Here is a 19,773-nt window from a genome sequence, read left to right on the forward strand (position 1 = left end):
CCAAGTGTTTGTCCTCAAGGAGTGTAGAATTTATTGAATTAGACAAAACCAGGGCACCCACAAAGCTTTCCCTGGACATCTAATCGGAACTATGGCCTGCTCTCTATCCCCAAAATTGTTTGATGAACACTTAAATCTAGATATGTTTATTTGTTTTTTAAAACTCATCATGAAGGTTTTTTTCCCCAAAAGATTGTCTTATTGAAGAACTAAATTAAAAGCCTACATATACCATTTGTCTACACCTTAAAACTATCCAAACACCTCACAACTGTTAGGAGGTTGTTCCTAAACCAGCAGATACTCTGATTTTATAAAGAGGTGTTATTTGTAGAGCTTTGTCTTCTGTAACTGCTTGTCTTTAGAAACCTGTCTGTCTAGAAAGAGGATTTCTGACTGTTGTCTGTTATAAAACAAATAGCTTTCAACACTTCTGCAGACCCTTTTGGCAGGAACATAGAATCAACAGTCCAGACATTAAGAGCCACTACTGTGGCATGGGGTTTGGGAAGTTGGAGGTGGAGTTAACACCAAAAAATATAATTTGGGTAGTAAATCATGAGGGATTTGTTTTTCCAAATCTATATAGTTGAGGGTTATATCTTATGATGAGGAGGATATTTTTACTTGATAAGGTGTGATATGAAAACAAATGTCCTTGAATATCTTTTTAGTTTTTCTTTCATCCTTGGTTTCTTTTCAGTTAAACAAGTATTTAATTAATGCTAATTATAATCAAATCACTGTTCTGAATCTTCTTTGTGCCCATGTTATTTTAATTTTTAAATTAATTAGTTTTTAGAATTTGGTGATGCATGTGCATTGTATAGTAAGTTGTACAGTGAAAATAACTCTTCTCCGAATCCCAGCCACCTACCTGATCCCTTCAGCTGTCCCTGGACCAGTTTCTTATGCATTCTCTTAGAGATAATCTGTACATATATTCTTGCTTTGCAGAGGTCTTGCTAGCATACTGTGATAGATTTGTGGCCCTCTCAATGAACTATACTCCCCTTGTATTCAAGCCCTGTGTAATTCCCACCCATATTGACTGAGCTTAACCATGTGACTGGTTTTGGCCAATGGGAATTAGCAAGTGTAATGCAAGCAGAAGTTCCTACACATTGGGACTTGTTCACTAGGAATGCTTGCTATTGTGACACTCCCTCTTAGAACCCAGGACCCTCTAGCTATTGAGGGTCCCCTCCTAATTATGCAGAACAGCTACATGGAAGAGAACTGAGGTTCTTGCCAACAGCCTTAGCTGAACCTCCTGTCAGCACCAAGCATCAGTTTGACAGCCATGTGGTAAATGAACCATCTCCTTGAAAGTGAAACCTCCAGCTCCATTCAGGCCCTCCACCCCCACAAGATGATGATACATGAAGCATGGACAAGCTTTCCTTCCTGAGCCCTGTCCACCTTGAAAAACTGTGAGCTGTTGCTATTAAGGTGTTAAATTTGGTATGCCATGCAGCAATAGATGGCAAACATACTATGTGGTATATTCTGTGCCTTGCTTTTTTCATTGACCAATATATTAGATATCAGCCTATTTCAGTACATACAGAGCTGCTTCATTCATTTTAAGAGCTGAATAGCGTTCCATTGTAAGGCTGTTCAATAATTTAACCAGCCTCTTATTGATGGACATTTATGTTGTTTCCATTCTTAACACAGCATTTAATATTTTTGTTGCATGCTTCCTTTTGAACATGAGCAAATATACTTATTGGATAAATTTTTAGAAGTAGAATTGCTGGGTCAAAGAGCACGTAAATTTGTAATTTTAGTAGGTATCACCAAATTGCCCTCTAAAGAGGTTACACTCTCACTAGCAGTGTAGGAAAACCGGACCGATGGGGCCAGCTTGCCTGGTGAGCACTGTGCCACAGTGTGGTTGGAATGTTCCATTTCTTTTTTTTTTTTTTTTTTTTTTTTTTGAGACAGAGTCTCACTTTGTTGTCCAGGCTAGAGTGAGTGCCGTGGCGTCAGCCTAGCTCACAGCAACCTCAAACTCCTGGGCTCCAGTGATCCTTCTGCCTCAGCCTCCCGGGTAGCTGGGACTACAGGCATGTGCCACTATGCCCGGCTAATTTTTTATATATATATATCAGTTGGCCAATTAATTTCTTTCTGTTTATAGTAGAGACGGGGTCTCGCTCTTGCTCAGGCTGGTTTTGAACTCCTGACCTTGAGCAATCCGCCCGCCTCGGCCTCCCAAGAGCTAGGATTACAGGCGTGAGCCACAGCGCCCGGCCCCATTTCTTTTTAATATATTTTCATATACTTAAAAGCCATTTGGAAGGGGGGGCAAGGGCAATATACATAACCTTAACATTTGTACCCCTATAATATGCTGAAATTTAAAAAAGCCATTTGCATTTCCTTTGTGAACTATCTACTTTTTTCTATTTGGATTACTAGCGTACCCCTATAATATGCTGAAATTTAAAAAAGCCATTTGCATTTCCTTTGTGAACTATCTACTTTTTTCTATTTGGATTACTAGCCTTTTTCTTCTTTGAAGGAACTCATTACATATTAAAGAAATTAGTTCTTTTTTTTTTCTTGGTTTTATTGTTTGCATTTTTTTAATTAATTAATTTTATTTTAGCGTATTATGGAGGTACAAGTGCTAAGGTTACATACATTGCCCATGCCCCTCTCCCCCCTCGAGTAAGAGCTTCAAGTGTGTCCATCCCCCAAACATTGCACATCTTACTCGTTTGGTTGTATATACCCATCCCCTCCTCCCCGTCCCTCCTGCCTGACACCTGATAAATGTTACTCCTACATGTCCACTTAGGTGTTGATCTGTTAATACCAATTTGCTGGTGAGTACATGTGGTGCTGGTTTTTCTATTCTTGAGATACTTCACTTAGTAGAATGGGTTCCAGCTCTATTCAGGAATATACAAGAGGTGCTATATCACCATTGTTTCTTAAAGCTGAGTAGTACTCTGTGGTATACATATACCACATTTTATTCATCCACTCATGAATTGATGGACACTTGTTTCCATAGCTTTGCAATTGTGAATTGTGCTACTATAAACATTCGCGTGCAGGTGTCTTTTTTGTAGAGTGTCATTGGATCTTTTGGGTAGATGTCCAGTAGTGGAATTGCTGGATCAAATGGTAGATCTACTTGTATTGCTTTGAGGTATCTCCATATTGCTTTCCACAGAGGTTGAACTAGTTTGCAGTCCCAAGGAAATTAGTTCTTAATGTAAGCTATGTGAAGCAAATCTTTCTTCCCCTCTGTGTCTTATCTTTTGACTTGGTTTGAGTGATTTTTTTTTCCTTATAGCTTTTGGATTTTCTTGTGTTGTTCTGTTTGTCATATTTAGGCTTTCCCCACTTTTGAGTTTATTATAGATATTCTCCTATGTTTTCCTCTAGTATTTTTATTATTCAATTTGTTACATTTTGATCTATCTGAAATGTCTTTTAACATGTAAGTTCCTAATTTTTATTTTTCCAAATAGGTTTCTGAAATGGCTGGCCAGTTGTCTATTAATATTATTATGCCATGTCATGCTTATCATGTATAGTCATGTACCTCATAATGTTTCTGTCAATGATGGAGCACATAGCAGTGGTCTGATGTGATTCTGTGGGGCTGAAAAATTTCTGTGGCCTAGTGTCATTGTAGCCCTTGTAATGTGATAGCATAAAACATTCCTTGTGTTTTTGTGGTGATGCTGGTTTAAACTAACCTACCTTGCTGCCAGTTATACAGAAGCCCAGCACATACAATTATATATGGTAGATAATTGATAATGATACTTGATACATAATTGATAATGATATATAATTGAAAATGATAATAAATGACTATGTTACTGATTTATGTATTTAATTTAATAAATTTAAATTTATTAATAATCAATAATAATTTATTATTTTATTTGAATTTATTTAAAAATTTAATGTATTAAATTCTAATACATTAAATTTAATGTATTAACCATTATTTTAGAGTATACTACTTATAAAGAGAAAAAAGTTGACTGTTAGAACAGTTTCAGGTAGGTTGTTCAGGAAGTAAATTTCTGAAGAAGGCATTGTTATTACGGGAGATGACAGCTCCATGGGTGTTATTGCCACTGAAGATCTTCCAGTGGAGTAGATGTGGGGGTGGAAGACAGTGGTATTGATGATCCTGTATAGGCCTAGGCTAATGTGTATGTGCCTTAATTTTTAACAAAAACATCTAAAAAGTTTAAAAAAATGTAAAAATAGAAAAACATAGATTAAGGATATAAAGAAAAAATATTTTTGTATAGCTGTACAATATGATTGTGTTTTAAGCTAAGTGTTATTACAAAAGAGTAAAGTATTAAAAATTTTAAAAATTTATAAAATAAAAAAATTACAGTAAGCTAAGGTTAATTTATTATTGAAGAGAGAAAATTTGCTTTATTAATTTAGTGTAGCCTAAGTGTACCATGTCTATAAAGTTTATAAGGTAGCATACAGTAATGTCCTAAGCTATCACATTCACTCTTCACTCACTCACTAACTTACCCCAGCAACTTCTAGTCTTGCAAGCTTCATTCATGGTAAGTACCCTATACAGATGCACCACTTTTTATCTTTTATGCCATATATTTACTGTACCTTTTATATGTTTAGATGCACAAATACTTACCATTGTGTTTCCATTTGCCTGCAGTATTCAGTATGCTGTATAGGTGGGTAGCCTAGGAGCAATAGGTTGTACCATGCAGCCTGGCTGTTAGTAGGCTGTACTATGTAGGTTTGTGTAAGTATACTCTGTGATGTTTGCACAGTGACAAAATCACCTAATGATTCATTTCCCAGGCTGTGGTCAAGTTCCAGGTGGAAGGCATGACCTGCGTCACCACCACCAAAGGCAATGAATGACTGCGTTTATTGAATTCAATAGACACTTGAATGGCTATCCCTCAAATTACTTAATTATTCCGTTTTTATCTGCTATCTTAGGAAATGCTACAGTGATTATTTAAAAAAAACGATTATGATTATTAATCCCAGACTAGCTTACTGTTCCCTTTGTAGATATACAAATCAACATTTATAGTCTGCATTTTTTTTTTTTTTTTTTTTTTTGAGACAGAGTCTCACTTTATTGCCCAGGCTAGAGTGAGTGCCGTGGCGTCAGCCTGGCTCACAGCAACCTCAATCTCCTGGGCTCAGCGATCCTACTGCCTCAGCCTCCCGAGTAGCTGGGACTACAGGCATGTGCCACCACGCCCGGCTAATTTTTTGTATATATATTTTTAGTTGGTCAATTAATTTCTTTCTATTTTTGGTAGAGACGGGGTCTCGCTCAGGCTGGTTTTGAACTCCTGACCTTGAGCAATCCGCCCGCCTCGGCCTCCCAAAGTGCTAGGATTACAGGCGTGAGCCACCGCGCCCGGCCATAGTCTGCATTTTAAAAGTTATCTAAATCTTCATCTTGTTAAGCTGCTCACAAGCCAAAATTAGAAAGACCTGCATTTTATGTTCAGGGATATGGAGATGATCCATCCATGTAATTGGGATTTATCTGAGGATAACCAGGATCGTGTACAAGTAGAGAGAAACATGATTTTTTTATTGTGTATCATATATAAGAGCCTGTCCCCAAATTTCTGAAGCACACATAATAATACTGGTGTAAAAACTACATCTAATTGCAAGAGTAGAAGGCTAGAAGCCTGAGAAAGGAAGATTTTGTCTTGTTAATAGAGTAGCTGAGGCTACATCATCATGTGTAGAAATCAGGAAATAACACCTGTACTGTGGTGCATTAAGAAAATAGGTCTGTTTAATTTGGCAGTGCACCTAAAATTTTAGGTAATGACTGTAGCTCTCCTGAACACCCAGGAGGGCAGTGACAGAGGCCGAGCTGTGAAGTTGCTTGTTAAACTAAACTCCGGTACTTCCAGCATTTCCCCTCCTGCCCCTCTTGGCCCAGCCACACTGCTCATTTCGCCTTGTCCAGGGAGTGTATGTACCTACAGAGTTTTCACAGGCATGTGGCCCACCTGCAGGTTCTGATCCTAGGGGCCTGGGAGATCTGCATTTGCAGACTGCACCCAAAGAATGTTAATCACATTTAACCCCTGCTAAGAGGATCAGACAAATACCCCTAGAAAGAGATACAGAAATGTACTGTTGCCTGTTCTGGGGCCTGCATTGCCGCAGGACCCCCACAGTCTGAGCTGAAAAGACCAAGTTTTGCAGGGTGGTTTCAGGTATCAGCCAGAGATGGGGAGCTCTCTCGTGACACCTGTGCCTTCTCTTCTTGGGCCACAGTGCTCTCTGCCTCTGCTGGAGGCCAGCCATGCTGTGCTCCATGCATAAAGCTGCATCATACTTTCCTTCTCTCCCTCAGAATCCTCCACATCTGCTGGGTGAGAAAGACGTTTCCTTAAGGAGGGCAGCCAGTTGGCTTCTAGGTTCAGAATCACAGAGTGTCAAGAGCTAAAAGGAACCCATTTGAGCCCTTTCATTTTATAAATGATGTCCTTAACTTTCTTTCTCTGTATTTTATGTTCTCATACCCTTGGGATGTTCTTATACCAGTGGCTTTGTTTTTCATTTTCTCAGTGCCAGGCAAACTGGAATATTGTAGAAAATATTTAGTTTTAAGGATAAAAAATGTTGTATCTTTTCCTTTTAGATCTTGACTAAACTTTCTTTGCCTGCCCCTGAGTGGGAACCAGCAATGAAGCAGAGTTTTGCCTTTGACAACGTTGGCTTCGAAGGTAGTCTGGATGGCCTGTGCCCTTCTCCTCCAGTGAGCACCAGCATGATCCGGATTTGGGGTATGACTTGCCAGTCATGTGTAAAATCCATCGAGGACATGATTTCCGGTTTGAAAGGCGTTGTAAGCATTAAGGTTTCCCTGGAACAAGGCAGTGCAACTGTGAACTACGTGCCATCAGTCATAAGCCTGCGACAGGTCTGCCATCAAATCGAGGACATGGGCTTTGAAGCCAGCATTGCAGAAGGAAAGGCTGCTTCCTGGCCCTCAAGGTCCTTGCCCCCCCAGGAGGCTGTGGCCAAGCTCCGGGTGCAGGGCATGACCTGCCAGTCCTGTGTCAGCTCCATCGAAGGCAAGATCCGGAAACTGCAAGGAGTAGTGAGAGTCAAAGTCTCGCTCAGCAACCAAGAGGCCATCGTCACTTATCAGCCTTATCTTATTCAACCCGAAGACCTCAGGGACCATGTAAATGACATGGGATTTGAAGCTGCCATCAAGAGCAAAGCGACTCCCTTAAGCCTGGGACCAATTGATATTGGGCGGTTACAAAGCACTAACCCAAAGAGACCTTTAGCTTTTGCTAACCAGAATTTCAGTAATTCTGAGACCTCGGGCCAACAAGGAAGCCACGTGGTCACCCTCCAACTGAGAATAGATGGAATGCACTGTAAGTCTTGCGTCTTGAATATTGAAGGAAACATAGGCCAACTCCCAGGGGTTCAAAATATTCAAGTGTCCTTGGAGAACAGAACTGCCCAAGTACAGTATGACCCTTCTCTTACCAGCCCAGTGTCTTTGCAGAGGGCCATCGAGGCGCTTCCACCTGGGAACTTTAAAGTTTCTCTTCCTGATGGAGCAGAAGGGAGCGAGACAGATCCTGGGCCTTCCGGTTGTCACTCCCCTGGCTCCCCGCAGAGAAACCAGGTGCAGGGCACGTGCAGTACCACTGTGCTCGCCATTGCTGGCATGACCTGTGCGTCCTGTGTCCAGTCCATCGAAGGCGTGATCTCCCGACGGGAAGGGGTGCAGCAGATGTCAGTCTCTTTGGCTGAGGGGACTGGGACGGTTCTTCACGATCCCTCTGTAATTAGCTCAGAAGAGCTCAGAGCTGCTATAGAAGACATGGGATTTGAGGCTTCAATCATTCCTGCTGGTATGTAGTTGATCTATGTGCAAAGTGTGTCCTGGAGTTGTCGCCTTTTCTCTTTGTGTCTTAAAACATAGTTTCTGCACGGTGGGATAGGTGAGCCCCACTCACTGCCTTACATACCGACACCTGAATAAACTGCCACCTTTCCTCACGTGTCAAATTTGTCAGGGTAGATGAAATACAATTTCCCAGTGTTTAGATTTTGCCTCTCGTGTAGTTGGGACTTTGTATTAGTCGTTTCTGTTGCTTATAACAGAATACCAGAAACTGGGTAATTTATAAAGAAAAGGAATTTGTTTCTTACAGTTATGGAGCAGTCGAAGGTTGAGGGGTGGCATCTTATGAGTGCTTTCTTGCTGGTGGGGACTCTCTGAAGTGTGCCATGGTGGGGACTGGGGGCTGAGTGTGCTAACATGTTTGCTCAGGTCTCTTCCTCTTACATATTTCCCCTCTCATGGTAACGCAACAATCCATTAACCCATGAGTGAATTAATCCATTCACCAGGGCAGGGCCCTAATGATCCAGTCACCTCTTAAAGGCCCACTTTTCAATACAGCCACATTAGGGATTGTGTTTCCAACACATAAAATTTGGGGGATACATTCAAACCATAGCACACCCAAATATCAGGAACTTCTTGGATTTGGGCTTCTTTTTGGGAGAGAATTCTAACTCTGTGTTCTGAAATAGAGCACTCTGGAAACGTCAGGTCCTTCTCTTACCAAAGGAACTATTACCACCTCCAAAGATTGCTCTGCTAAACAAAATAGAATAATAAAAACAACAGAATCTGAGTTTTGTCACCCAGATACCATTTTGTTAGAAGTGGGAATTAGGAGAAGGGTGTGACGGTGACTTCCCTTGCCTCTTTGATGGCTGTAGGAGAAGAGGGAGAGGCGAGGGAAACCCAGTGGGTCTAATCCAAGGAAACACAGGTGAGATTATGTTTCAGAGGAGCAATCTGGTGTCAGGCACAGCACGGATTGAGGCAGTGAGACCACGTGGGAGGCTGGGTGAGGAGAGAGTGGGGCTGGAGAGCAGGATGTGGATCTCAAAGACAGGAGGAGGTCGGCTCCACTGATGGGGCGGCCGTGGGGAGAAGAGGGGGGTTACTGGGTGAGCCCCTAGCCGAGGTGCTAGAGGACAGCCGGATAGAAGGGTCTTGAGTTTCAAGGGAGAGTGTGGGCCAGAGAGGCAGGTTTGAGTGTGGAGGCGCTGGGAGATGACAGAGACCCAGGGAGAGAGAGTGTGGGATGGGAAAACAGCAGAGGGAAGAAGGGAGCAGAGAGGAAAGGAGTCTCCCAGGCATCCTGAATGTGACCATGCCAAAGTGCAGAGGCTAAGGTCTGAACTGTGTCTTTCAGGGTGAACTAGGGGGAGGCTATAGAAGCTTTGGCAGCTGCTTCAGGACCCCAGGAAGGTGGGAGCCCAGCCTGCCTGTGGGGAGTGGCTGGGGACCACCAGTAGCTTAGGCCAGAAGTTCTGGAGAAGGCCATAGATGGGTGGGGTGGTTAAGAAAGAGGGGAAGACAGGACGGAAGGGCAGGTGTTGGGAGGGGCAGCTCTGTGGGTGGTGTGTTTTAACTGTTTGGGTCCCAGATGCAGGCCTCGTATGTCCATGTGGTTCTATAGCCTGGACTTGGACGTGGCCAGCTTCATCCACCTTTGGCTGAGTGCGATGCTACAGTGGCCCAGCACTGGAAAGAGCTGCTGTCAGCATCACGGACAAGCCCCCCAAGGCTCAGGCGCTCAGGGCCAACTGGACTTTGGTTTCCCACATCCTGTTTCCTGTGTCCACTGAGATAACGTCTGTTTCCTTGAAAAGTTCACTCTGTTGTGATTCTTTCCTGCCTCCCCCTTGTATGCCCAGCACACACACTGCTGAAGGGAGTGGGTAATCGCGGAGTGGCTTGGCCACATTCTGTGCTTTGTCTTTTGTACCAAGTTTCAGGAAGGAGTTTAAAAAAAAAATCAATAAGGAAAATAATAGAATAGTAAGTCCTGTACTCAGAAGGTAAGAAATACAGTATAAGGTCAACATCATCTGTATTTGTGTGATGTTTAAAGTCTTTCAACAGTGCGGTCAGGTTATTGGTGGTAAAGAGAAGTTAGCATTGAACTACATATTACAGAATAATTGAATTGAGTATTTATGGCATACTAAAAAATCATTTGTTTTTTTTTATCTGAAATTCAAATGTAACTGGATGCCCTGTATTTTACCTGGCACCTTTGATTTAGAATAAACCATTAGTGTGCTGATGACTGTCTTTTATGACCACTTAAATGCTGGTTAAGTATTTGATCAGTCTTTAATTGATTAGGAGCCCCTTGAAGACAATCTTCAAACCAGTGTGATTTGTTTCTCCCTGGACCCACTAACACCCAGCACATAGTAGGTATTCATGAAGGAGATGAGAGAGGAAGTCATGGGCTATGACAGGCAGAGTCACTGGTCGCTCAGTGGAGGGATTTAAAACAGGGAACTAATTACAAAGGTGTTAGAGAGTTGAAAATCCAAGTCGATAACCCCAGAGATTAACAGCAACAGGAAGCCGCCTCCTCCAGGGCTGGAGGATCTGAGGGACCAAGGGGAGTTACTAAGGGCCCCGGGACTGAGGTTACCTGGTGGGCCCTGGGACCACTGGAACCAGGAAGGGAGAGGCAGGAGCTGGGATCCTAGTAGATGCGGAAACAGTTTGAGTTTTTTTTCCCCCTTTCTATCTTACTGGTTTTCCATTTGTTAACCTTCCCTGGGCCAAATGTAATCAGAAACCAATTGGCAAGGAGGCCTGGGAAGAATGGTTTGTTGGGCCAGCCTGCTCTCCCGCCAATCCCAACTCTGTGATAGTGGAGCAAGAGGGAGGGAGGAAGGGAAACGGGCCTTAGAGCAGACAGGCAGGTGACAGGCATTGAAATTCACTCCACTGAAAATACATTTAGACCTGGTTTTCACCTAGAAGGCAGCTCCGCATTTGCTCACTTGCTTCCGTGGTGTTGTTTTGAATGGATGGATGAATGGATAATATGAATGTAGTGTGAGGAAGTCACTGTCATGAATGACATGTTCCTCCCACTCTTGTAAATAGGTGTCACTTCAGAGGCACCAGTCCCTCATCCTGGCACGTGCTGAGGGCCTGCCGGGTCCCAGATGCCACGTGATTTACTACCTCAAACTCCACCCAGGAAATAATTGGAGTATATTGTAGACTTTAATGTGGAATCTTAAAACAATAAAGCTTTTAGAAGAAAATGTCACGGATCTTTTCACACTGTTGAGTAGACACATCTATTAAGAGAGTACAAAAAGTACTAACTGTTAAAAAAAAAGATTGATAATTTGGGCTTCATTAACATTAAGGACTTCTTTTATCAAAAGGTACCATTAGTGGAGGGAAACCACAAACCACAAACTGGGAGGAGATATTTGCAATGCATACAACCGACAAAAGAGTCATACCTAGACTATGTATAGAACTTGTACAAACAATGAGGAAAAGGCAGACAATAAAGGTGCGATTCTCATGGAGAGGGAGCCAAACCTCCCAGGATGAGGAAGTGGTCAAAGCGACAGACCCTGGAGATGGAGGACCTGGTTTAGAGGCTGGGTTCATTACTTACTGCCTGAGGGATCTGAGGCACATTAACTGCTTGTAACTCTTTTCTTCATCTATGAAATGGGGATAATAGTATTTACCACATGGGGCTATTTTAATGATTAAAGGGGATCACGCTTAGCAGAGTGCCTGCTGAGTTACTATTACTATTATTATTTATTGTTATCCCCCATCTAATGAGAGCATTTGCCCAATCACAACCATCATTCTTGAAGTATTGGCCTATTTTCGTGTATTTGTGATTGTGGGCCTGTCTCTGGTTGTGGGGAGGGAGAGACAGAGATGGAAACACCAACCCCTGTGTGGCCCCTCCAAGAGCTTTAATCTGAGTGTTGACAGGTGTGAACCTCTTGTTCTGAAAAAGAAATTATTACTTGTTCTTCTAATTTGAGTTATTTCTGACATTTTATCCTAGGAAACCATTCCACCAACCCTGCTGGAAACCCCAGTGCTAGCAATTCCATGGTGCAAACCACAGGTGGCACACCTGTCTCTGTGCAGGAAGTGGCTCCCCATGCTGGAGGGGCCCCTCAAAACCACGACCCCAGCCGCTCACCAAAGTCCCTTCGACCCACCAGAACAGTGGCACCACAGAAGTGTTTTTTACAGATCAAAGGCATGACCTGTGCGTCCTGTGTGTCTAACATTGAAAGGAATCTGCAGAAAGAAGCTGGTAGGAGATGAACACCCATGTCGAACTTGGGAATGCCATCTATAGACCTTGTGTTCTGCCTTCAGAATCTCCATTGACTATTTATCAGTAGCCCTGATAACTGTAGCAAGTTCATCCTATGATAGTATTAAATGTTTGTCTGATGTCCTTGTACAATTGACATGCTTTTCTTTAGGAAGTATTTAGTTTGAGATAAAATACATCTCAGAGTAAGTTAGCCATGGAAAATCCAGTTTAAAGGTCATGGTACAGTCTACCAATAGACTTCTCAATTGGCATGCCTTGATATTATTCTATATTTCCCCCCTCCCATCAACCCCTTACTATATATAAATCAATAAATAGCCTGCATTTTGTGCAGAAGTTCCAATTTCAAATATTCTGTCCCATTGTCCCTGTAAACCATAGAATGTTGTGGAAATGCCAAAGTTTTGTCCTCCAAACTACATTCTCAATACTTTAAAACCTGAAAGTACACGAAAAATCCTGCGTCATTGTTTTGTTTGGAAAATACCTTAACTGACTGTCCCTTGCCACCAGAGTCACTTTCATTCCTCATCCCAGTGGCTCTGTGTATCTTTGTGCTGGGTCTCCCTGGCGTTTAGAATCAACCCTGAATTTGGATGACACGTTTTTCCAGCCTCTTGTTCACTATGCTTTATAGCTTCCTGGAGCTCTGGAATGACTGTTCTCAAATTGAGGTGTTAATGGGAGTTTCTTCCTCATTGGTGGTCTGGCTGCTCATAAAACTAACCTGTAGCTCCCTGGTGCCTGTGTTTCTGTTGCTTACTTGGATCACTCATTTTTGTCCCTTGTGGCGTTGTTGTCCCTTATGGCATGCTTTCTAGCACATCATTCCTTTCATTTATTTTAATGAGATTTCTCCCCACCCTCCATCCCCCCCTAAACTAATAGTTAACTTGCTAACTAATAATGTTAGCAAGATAGTCCGAAATTTCTTTTTTACTCCTGATAGCTATTAGAAACTGAAAAAGTGTAAGAAAAACCACTTTTGAAAATTCTTAATTTTTTTCCTTGCATGAAAGTATCTGGAGGAAAAAACTATGTCTTTTCTGTAGCAGTAGTTGATGGCTGTGTTCTAAAGCCCAAGTCAGAGCGTGGCCCACAGGCCAGAGCATGGGCATCGCCTAGGACTGGGTAGACAAGCAGAATCTCAGACCTCATCCTAGACCAACTGAATCAGAATCTCTATTTTAACAAATAGAGATTCCTTGGGCGATTCATATGCCCATTACAGTTTGAGAAGTATTGTTCTAGAATAGTGGTTCTCCAAATTGCCCGTACATTAGGATCACCTGGGAAGCTTTTTTTTTTTTAAAAAAAAAAATGATGCCTGGCACCTACACTGAGAGATGCTGATTTGATTGGCCTGGGATAAGGACCAGGCATCACGACTGTTAAAAGGTCCCCAAGCAATCCTTATGTTCGCTTATCCCACGTTTGGGAACCACTGTTCGCGAGGCTTCTGGGGAGATGTTTTTCTTTGTTAGATCATGTTGCCCCCAGAGGCCTTGGCCAGCGTGTTACAACTGTGACCCGATGGTTCCAGGTGTTGTCTCCGTGTTGGTTGCCTTGATGGCGGGAAAGGCAGAGGTCAAGTACGATCCGGAAGTCATCCAGCCGCTCCAGATAGCTCAGCTCGTCACAGACCAGGGCTTTGAGGCAACAGTCATGGAGGACTACGCAGGCTCAGTTGGTGACATCGAGCTGATCGTAAGTACGATGGCTGTTTGCAGATGAGTTTCTGGTAGCAGATCGTCTTTGTGCTTAGTAAATTTCCCGTCTTGGGTGTATCCTGTTTGTTGTTGTTGCTGGGCTTTTTGTTTTGTTTTCTTTTGAAGCCAACAACGACTCGTTCATTCTGTGCAGGAAGGTCAGTCATGTTAACAGTCCCGGGAGGGATCCCACTGAGTGCATCCAGGGTGTCAGGAGGAAGTGGTAGTGACTCGCAGGAGTACAGGAGGAGTTAAAAGTGGTAGGCTGTCCTGTGCTGGGTGCTTTGGGGGAGGCCAAACATGAACACAGTCTTTCAGTCCTAAAGGGAAGCTGGCATACCAGCAGGTACCTTGAAGCAGAAGAGGTGAGGCTGTGTGGTAGCAAGTGCCATTCAAAGCTGGAGGGGGCTTGTTTGTAGGCACCCTCAGTCAGACGCAAATGCACACAGTGGTGGTGGTTGCCAGTATGGGTGGGGAGGTATTGTTTCCATCTGTCTGTTGTTACCCGCCACACATGTCAACAAATCATTGAAAACAACAGGTGTGTCTGGTACCTAGAGCATGCTGTATTTGTAAGCACTTCTGTACAAATCTCTTTTTGTGTAAACACAGAGTCGTAGAAGAACCCACAGAGAATTAAATAACACTGCTTTACCCGGGTCAAAGAGTCTTCTACCCTCTTAGTGTATTTGATCACTGCCCTCAGTGCTAAGGAAATGTTTGAGGGAAAGTGTCGAGGGCAGAGTGGCATGTGGGCTCCTGGCGAGTGGCCTTCTCTGTGGAGCAGGTCCTTTGCTCTGGGTGGGCCTCCCTCCCTGGGACTGGAGGGTGCAGCTCGGGTCAGCCAGGGAGAGGCGCAGCGTCCCTGCTGCACACCTCTGGCTCCATGTGTGTGGACTTCTCTGCCTGCGTAGACTACTGCGTGGGAAATAAATGCTGCAGGAGCGTTACTGGAAAAGGTGGCAACTTTTTCTCAACAGTTTTTTATTGCAGTGTTCTTTTTTTAAAACTCTGATGTATCAATAGTTATTTTTTTATTTTTTATTTTTTTTTTGAAACAGAGTCTCACTTTGTTGCCCAGGCTAGAGTGAGTGCCATGGCGTCAGCCTAGCTCACAGCAACCTCAAACTCCTGGGCTCAAGCGATCCTCCTGTCTCAGCCTCCCGAGTAGCTGGGACTACAGGCATGCGCCACCATGCCCGGCTAATTTTTTCTATATATATTAGTTGGCCAATTAATTTCTTTCTATTTATAGTAGAGACGGGGTCTCGCTCTTTCTCAGGCTGGTTTCAAACTCCTGACCTCAAACAATCCGCCCGCCTCAGCCTCCCAGAGTGCTAGGATTACAGGCGTGAGCCACCGCGCCCAGCCTCAATAGTTATTTTGTCATCACACGTCCACAGACGTTTTATGGGAACTCCTATATTTAGTATTCTAGAAAATGCTGACTATTGATACTCAGAATAGTGAATTGTTTGACATGCCTGATATACTAATATATCCCAGCACTGGCACGACACCCTCAGACCCCCTTTCTCACGTCAGGATGCACGGCGTGACACGGCAGAAGTGGCATAGGCTCTGCTGGCCCTGTCGCTGCAGGGACATTTCTCAGCTTGGTCTGGGGAGGCTCACTTCATGCTGCAGACGGCGGCAGCTCGCAGCAGACTCTGGTCTTTGCCCCTTGCTGGTTGTGCGACTTTGGACAAGTTCCTAAAACTGCAGTTTTGAGACCTAGCTAGTGGGGTTGGTTTGAGCAGCACAGTGGCTGGGACAGTACCAGGCACATTGCAAGTGCACAATAAATGCTACTGATTATTATTATAAAAATAAAAGGACAGTGTAGAGGCACCATTGAAATATTTGGAGACTTGATAGAAAATTCTGTTAGTGTAGCAGGTAAGCGCCTTAAGTTTATGTGATGGTCCTTGCTTTCCAGTCTTTTCCTTGGTCTCATGCCAAGTTTAATGCATTCTGATTACAGAGGAGCTGCCCTCACCTTCCTCCCTGGTTCCAGATGGGATTCTCTCATCTCTTTTGGTATTTATTGTGGGACCACTGATGCAAGTTTCACAAGGTAGCTCCAGTCACGTCATTCCAGCGCTCATTGCCCCTTGGTGACTTCACATCGAGTGCTGGCTTGGCAACAGTTTTCAGCTGGCTGCTCAGGGGCCTTCAGGCTGTGAACCTAACCAATGCTACAGCCTTCCTTCCTCTCCCTCCCGCATCCTGTGCCAGTCAGCCTGGCTGTTGATTGTCTTGGCTATTGGTTGCCTGAGCACCTCATGCTGTCACTGCCTTTTGTGTTTTCCAAGCTTCTCCCTCTAGGAGTACCTTTACCCTCACCTGTCAACACCACGTCTACACTTTGGGCCTCCAGTCCATCTCCTCCATCAGTCCCTTCCAAAGTCTTTTTCTCCTGTTGGTGATAAGGTATTGACATTGCCACCCATGGAGCCAGCCAGGCACTCAGGTAGGGAGGGTACCCACAGCAGCTGCAGACCACATGCCAGTGACACTCGGGATTACAGAGAGTATTTTGGGAGTTCAGAGGGTTTTGCAGAGGTGCACATCCTTACCTTTTGGAGGCAGTTATTATCCCAGTATTGCTGATGAGAAAACCGAGACAGGGTGGAGAGTAGCTAATGAAAGCCCAGCATTATCAGAACCAGAAGTCATGCCCTGGTCTGTTGTTGTATTCTTTGTGACTATCTCCTATACTCGAGTCGGGGAAGAACCACTGTTTATGTCCCCGAAGCCACTAGGGGCATGCTGAGAGTCTCGCACACGGGGTTTAGAGGTAGGGTCCAGAGTCTCGGGACTGTCGCTGCAGAAGGGAAAAGGCACGTGGCTGCCTGTTATCCTGAAGTGCCTTTGATAACAGGCTCATCTTGATCTGAGGTCTGTGGGATTCTTGTCATCCTGTGTTGCAGGTCACGGGGATGACCTGCGCCTCCTGTGTCCACAACATAGAGTCCAAGCTCATGAGGACAAATGGCATCACCTACGCCTCTGTGGCCCTTGCCACCAGCAAAGCCCTTGTTAAATTCGATCCAGAAGTTATCGGTCCACGGGATATTATCAAAATTATTGAGGTAAGTCATTCATTAAAAAATTATACTCACCTTTTTAAAAACAGCGATATATAATCATTGAAGGAAAATGAGAAAATAGAGCTAGGCAAAAAGAAGAAACAAAAATACCTCAAATCTTTCCAGTTTTCCCACAGAAATAATCTCAATCATTTTAAAATAAACTGTGAAGATAAGTAAATATCAAATAATCTGTGGAGGGATATCAGTGAATGGGTAGGAAAAAAGTAGGGAAAAAATATTGTTTTAATTTCAGATATTCCTTGAGAAATAGCAATGTTGCCTGCTGACAGAAGGAATAAGAATTACCTCGTGATGCCCTCTTCTCAGGGATGGCTCAGTCCCTGAGCTTAGCAGAGTCCTGAACTTCTGAACAGGGTTCGTAGGGCAATTTGGGTAAAGAAGTTGTGAGAGGAAAACCCGCTAAAGCCGTCTGAGGCACTTTTATATTCTTTCTAATTTCCAAAGCTGTAAAGTGCTCTCTGCCAGTGCATGCTTTAACCAGGTATACCCTCCTCCTTTATCCCCACCCTCTCTTTTAATAACAAGGAAATTGGCTTTCATGCTTCTGTGGCGCAGAGAAACCCCAGCGCTCATCACTTGGACCACAAGATGGAAATAAAGCAGTAAGTGGAACACAAAAGATAAATTGTAGCTCTTGTCTAAGTGTCTTACTGACCCTGGGCCCCACTCTGTGGCTCATGCTTGTTGGTGTCCCCTGGCTTCCCATGGTGCCTTCCACCTGCGTTTGTGGCCCTTACCCTTGGAATGTTAACCCTTTAAAATAGCCCAGTCCAAAAGGAGTTTCCGATACTGTGGCAGTGCTGTCTGCACTGCGCAGTGTGGAAGCCACTGGTCACATGTCCCTAGTGAGCACTTGAAATGCAGCTAGTGTGACTATGGAGGTGAATTTTTAGTCTTTATTTAATTTTACTTAATTTTAATTTAAATAGCCACCTGTGGCAGGCGGTAACATTGAACAGTGCTTAGGGTAGGAGGGAGGAAAAGAGTGTGTAGATATTTTCAGACTTTATGTGCATGGGTTCGAGAACAAGAATTCCAGGACAGGCATCATGGCTGAGCAGCAAGAAAATGGCCTGAGAGCAGGAGACATGGGTTCATTCATAATTTCAGATGGTCACTTATTCATTCAGTAAACGTAAAGGTTGCTGTTGTGTGCAGGGTGCTGTGCCAGGTGCTGAGGATGCACAGGATGTCTTCCCACCTTAGAGGGGCTGGGAAAGAGTGAGCAATGACAGCAATGTTTCAGACACATTCAGGAAACCTCCAACCAGGGGACTTAAGATCTCAATTCAAAGAATGAGGGGAAGTTTGCAAGGCCAAAGGGCTGGACGTTGGCAGGCAGGGAATGAGGGTCTTCTGGGGGCCTGCGGGGACTCCTGTGACTTGGTCGGATCGGCATGCTGGGTGCAGGAGAGGCATCTGAGGCCTATGGGTGGGGGGACTGAGTGTCCAGAGGCCATGGGCAGTGGCCTGAGAGCCTAGGACTTCAGCCTCACAGGCGACTGGTTTTCCTGCCGTGTTTAAGGTGCGTTAGAGGTTCTGCACCCTCTTGGTTGGAATTTCATGAACGCTGCAGCTAATGTGAGACCACAGCTGGCAGCCCTGACCCCTGATTTCAAGCTTTGGTGTTTGTCATGACAGCCTCACTCTTGTCACCGACTCTATTTTAAGTAATTGCTTAAAAATTGAATATGTAAATAAGTTTATACTAATAAAATACTGCTTCTATACATTCTTTTCCTTTGGGGTTTTGTATACGATTGAATTTTGAACAAAGAGCTGTAGACAGCTATAGGCTGGGGATGTTAGACCTCATTTGGGCTGAATGTTCAGCTTCTGGGCCTCAGTTGCCTCACCTACGAACTGGAGATGACACATCAGCACGTACAGGCAGGGGCTGGGCCTGGACATCTCCGGGACATCCTTGCAGCAATGTATGACCTTTAGACGTTCCCTCAGATGGCTGCTGTCAGGAAGTGATCCTTAGTTTCATTTTAGCCCTTGGGGGTCTGTCCTAGACATGTGACAAAGGCAAGTCTTAAAGCCTGATACTCAGGAGGGGACCTGCCTGTAATCCAAGTGACAAGTGGTGTCTAATCTATCTGTCTTGCTGCCTTTGCTTTCCAGGTGGAAGAAGTCTTTCCTGTGCAGCCTGGTGTTTGGTATTCCTGTTATGGGTTTAATGATCTATATGCTAATACCCAGCAACGAGCCCCATGAATCTATGGTCCTGGAGCACAACATCATTCCAGGACTGTCCGTTCTAAATCTCATCTTCTTTATCTTGTGTACCTTTGTCCAGGTGCGTGTTAGAAAGATGGGCAGCCCTCTGCCTACATGCCTGTGTGTGACCAATGGATATTCTGCCTCTTAGGCCAAACATAGTCCTTTAGCTTGGTTTAAGTGGCACTTTATTGCAGTTTTCCTGCCCTACCCAGACAGTTTCTGCTTTTTTTTTCTGTCTTATGCCCAGCTGGGAGGGTAGAGGTGTCCTCCAGTGTAGGGGACTAAGAAGGTCTTGGTTTCACTGTCAGTTTCATGGTTGATTGCAGGTAATCAAAATTCTCCCTGGAATAGCAGCCTTCTCCCTGCAAGAACTGGTGAACCTGTGTGTCTCCAATTGGCATATGATTTAGGTTAATGTACCATTGTTGTTAGAAGCAGCAGCTGGATCACCCTGGAACTCATGCTTCTATTTTGAAAGATGGAGATGTGGTCCTTGCCTTTGAGGAAATTATA

General features: G+C 44.0%; 1 protein-coding gene across 3 annotated transcripts in view; it reads left to right on the forward strand.

Annotated features, from left to right (window-relative positions):
- ATP7B (ATPase copper transporting beta) overlaps positions 1-19,773 on the forward strand; it is a 70,246-nt gene that overhangs the window by 23,973 nt on the left and 26,500 nt on the right. For all 3 annotated transcript variants that reach the window (XM_012782656.3, XM_012782655.3, XM_012782654.3), the window contains 6 exons: positions 6,659-7,895; positions 11,925-12,182; positions 13,753-13,916; positions 16,852-17,013; positions 17,560-17,636; positions 19,162-19,336. In XM_012782656.3, coding sequence (XP_012638110.2) covers positions 6,659-7,895; positions 11,925-12,182; positions 13,753-13,916; positions 16,852-17,013; positions 17,560-17,636; positions 19,162-19,336 — 2,073 coding nt within the window. The remainder of the gene's footprint in view (positions 1-6,658; positions 7,896-11,924; positions 12,183-13,752; positions 13,917-16,851; positions 17,014-17,559; positions 17,637-19,161; positions 19,337-19,773) is intronic.

This window comes from Microcebus murinus, chromosome 13 (assembly GCF_040939455.1).
Source record: "Microcebus murinus isolate Inina chromosome 13, M.murinus_Inina_mat1.0, whole genome shotgun sequence".
In the NCBI taxonomy this organism is placed as follows: Eukaryota; Metazoa; Chordata; class Mammalia; order Primates; family Cheirogaleidae; genus Microcebus; species Microcebus murinus.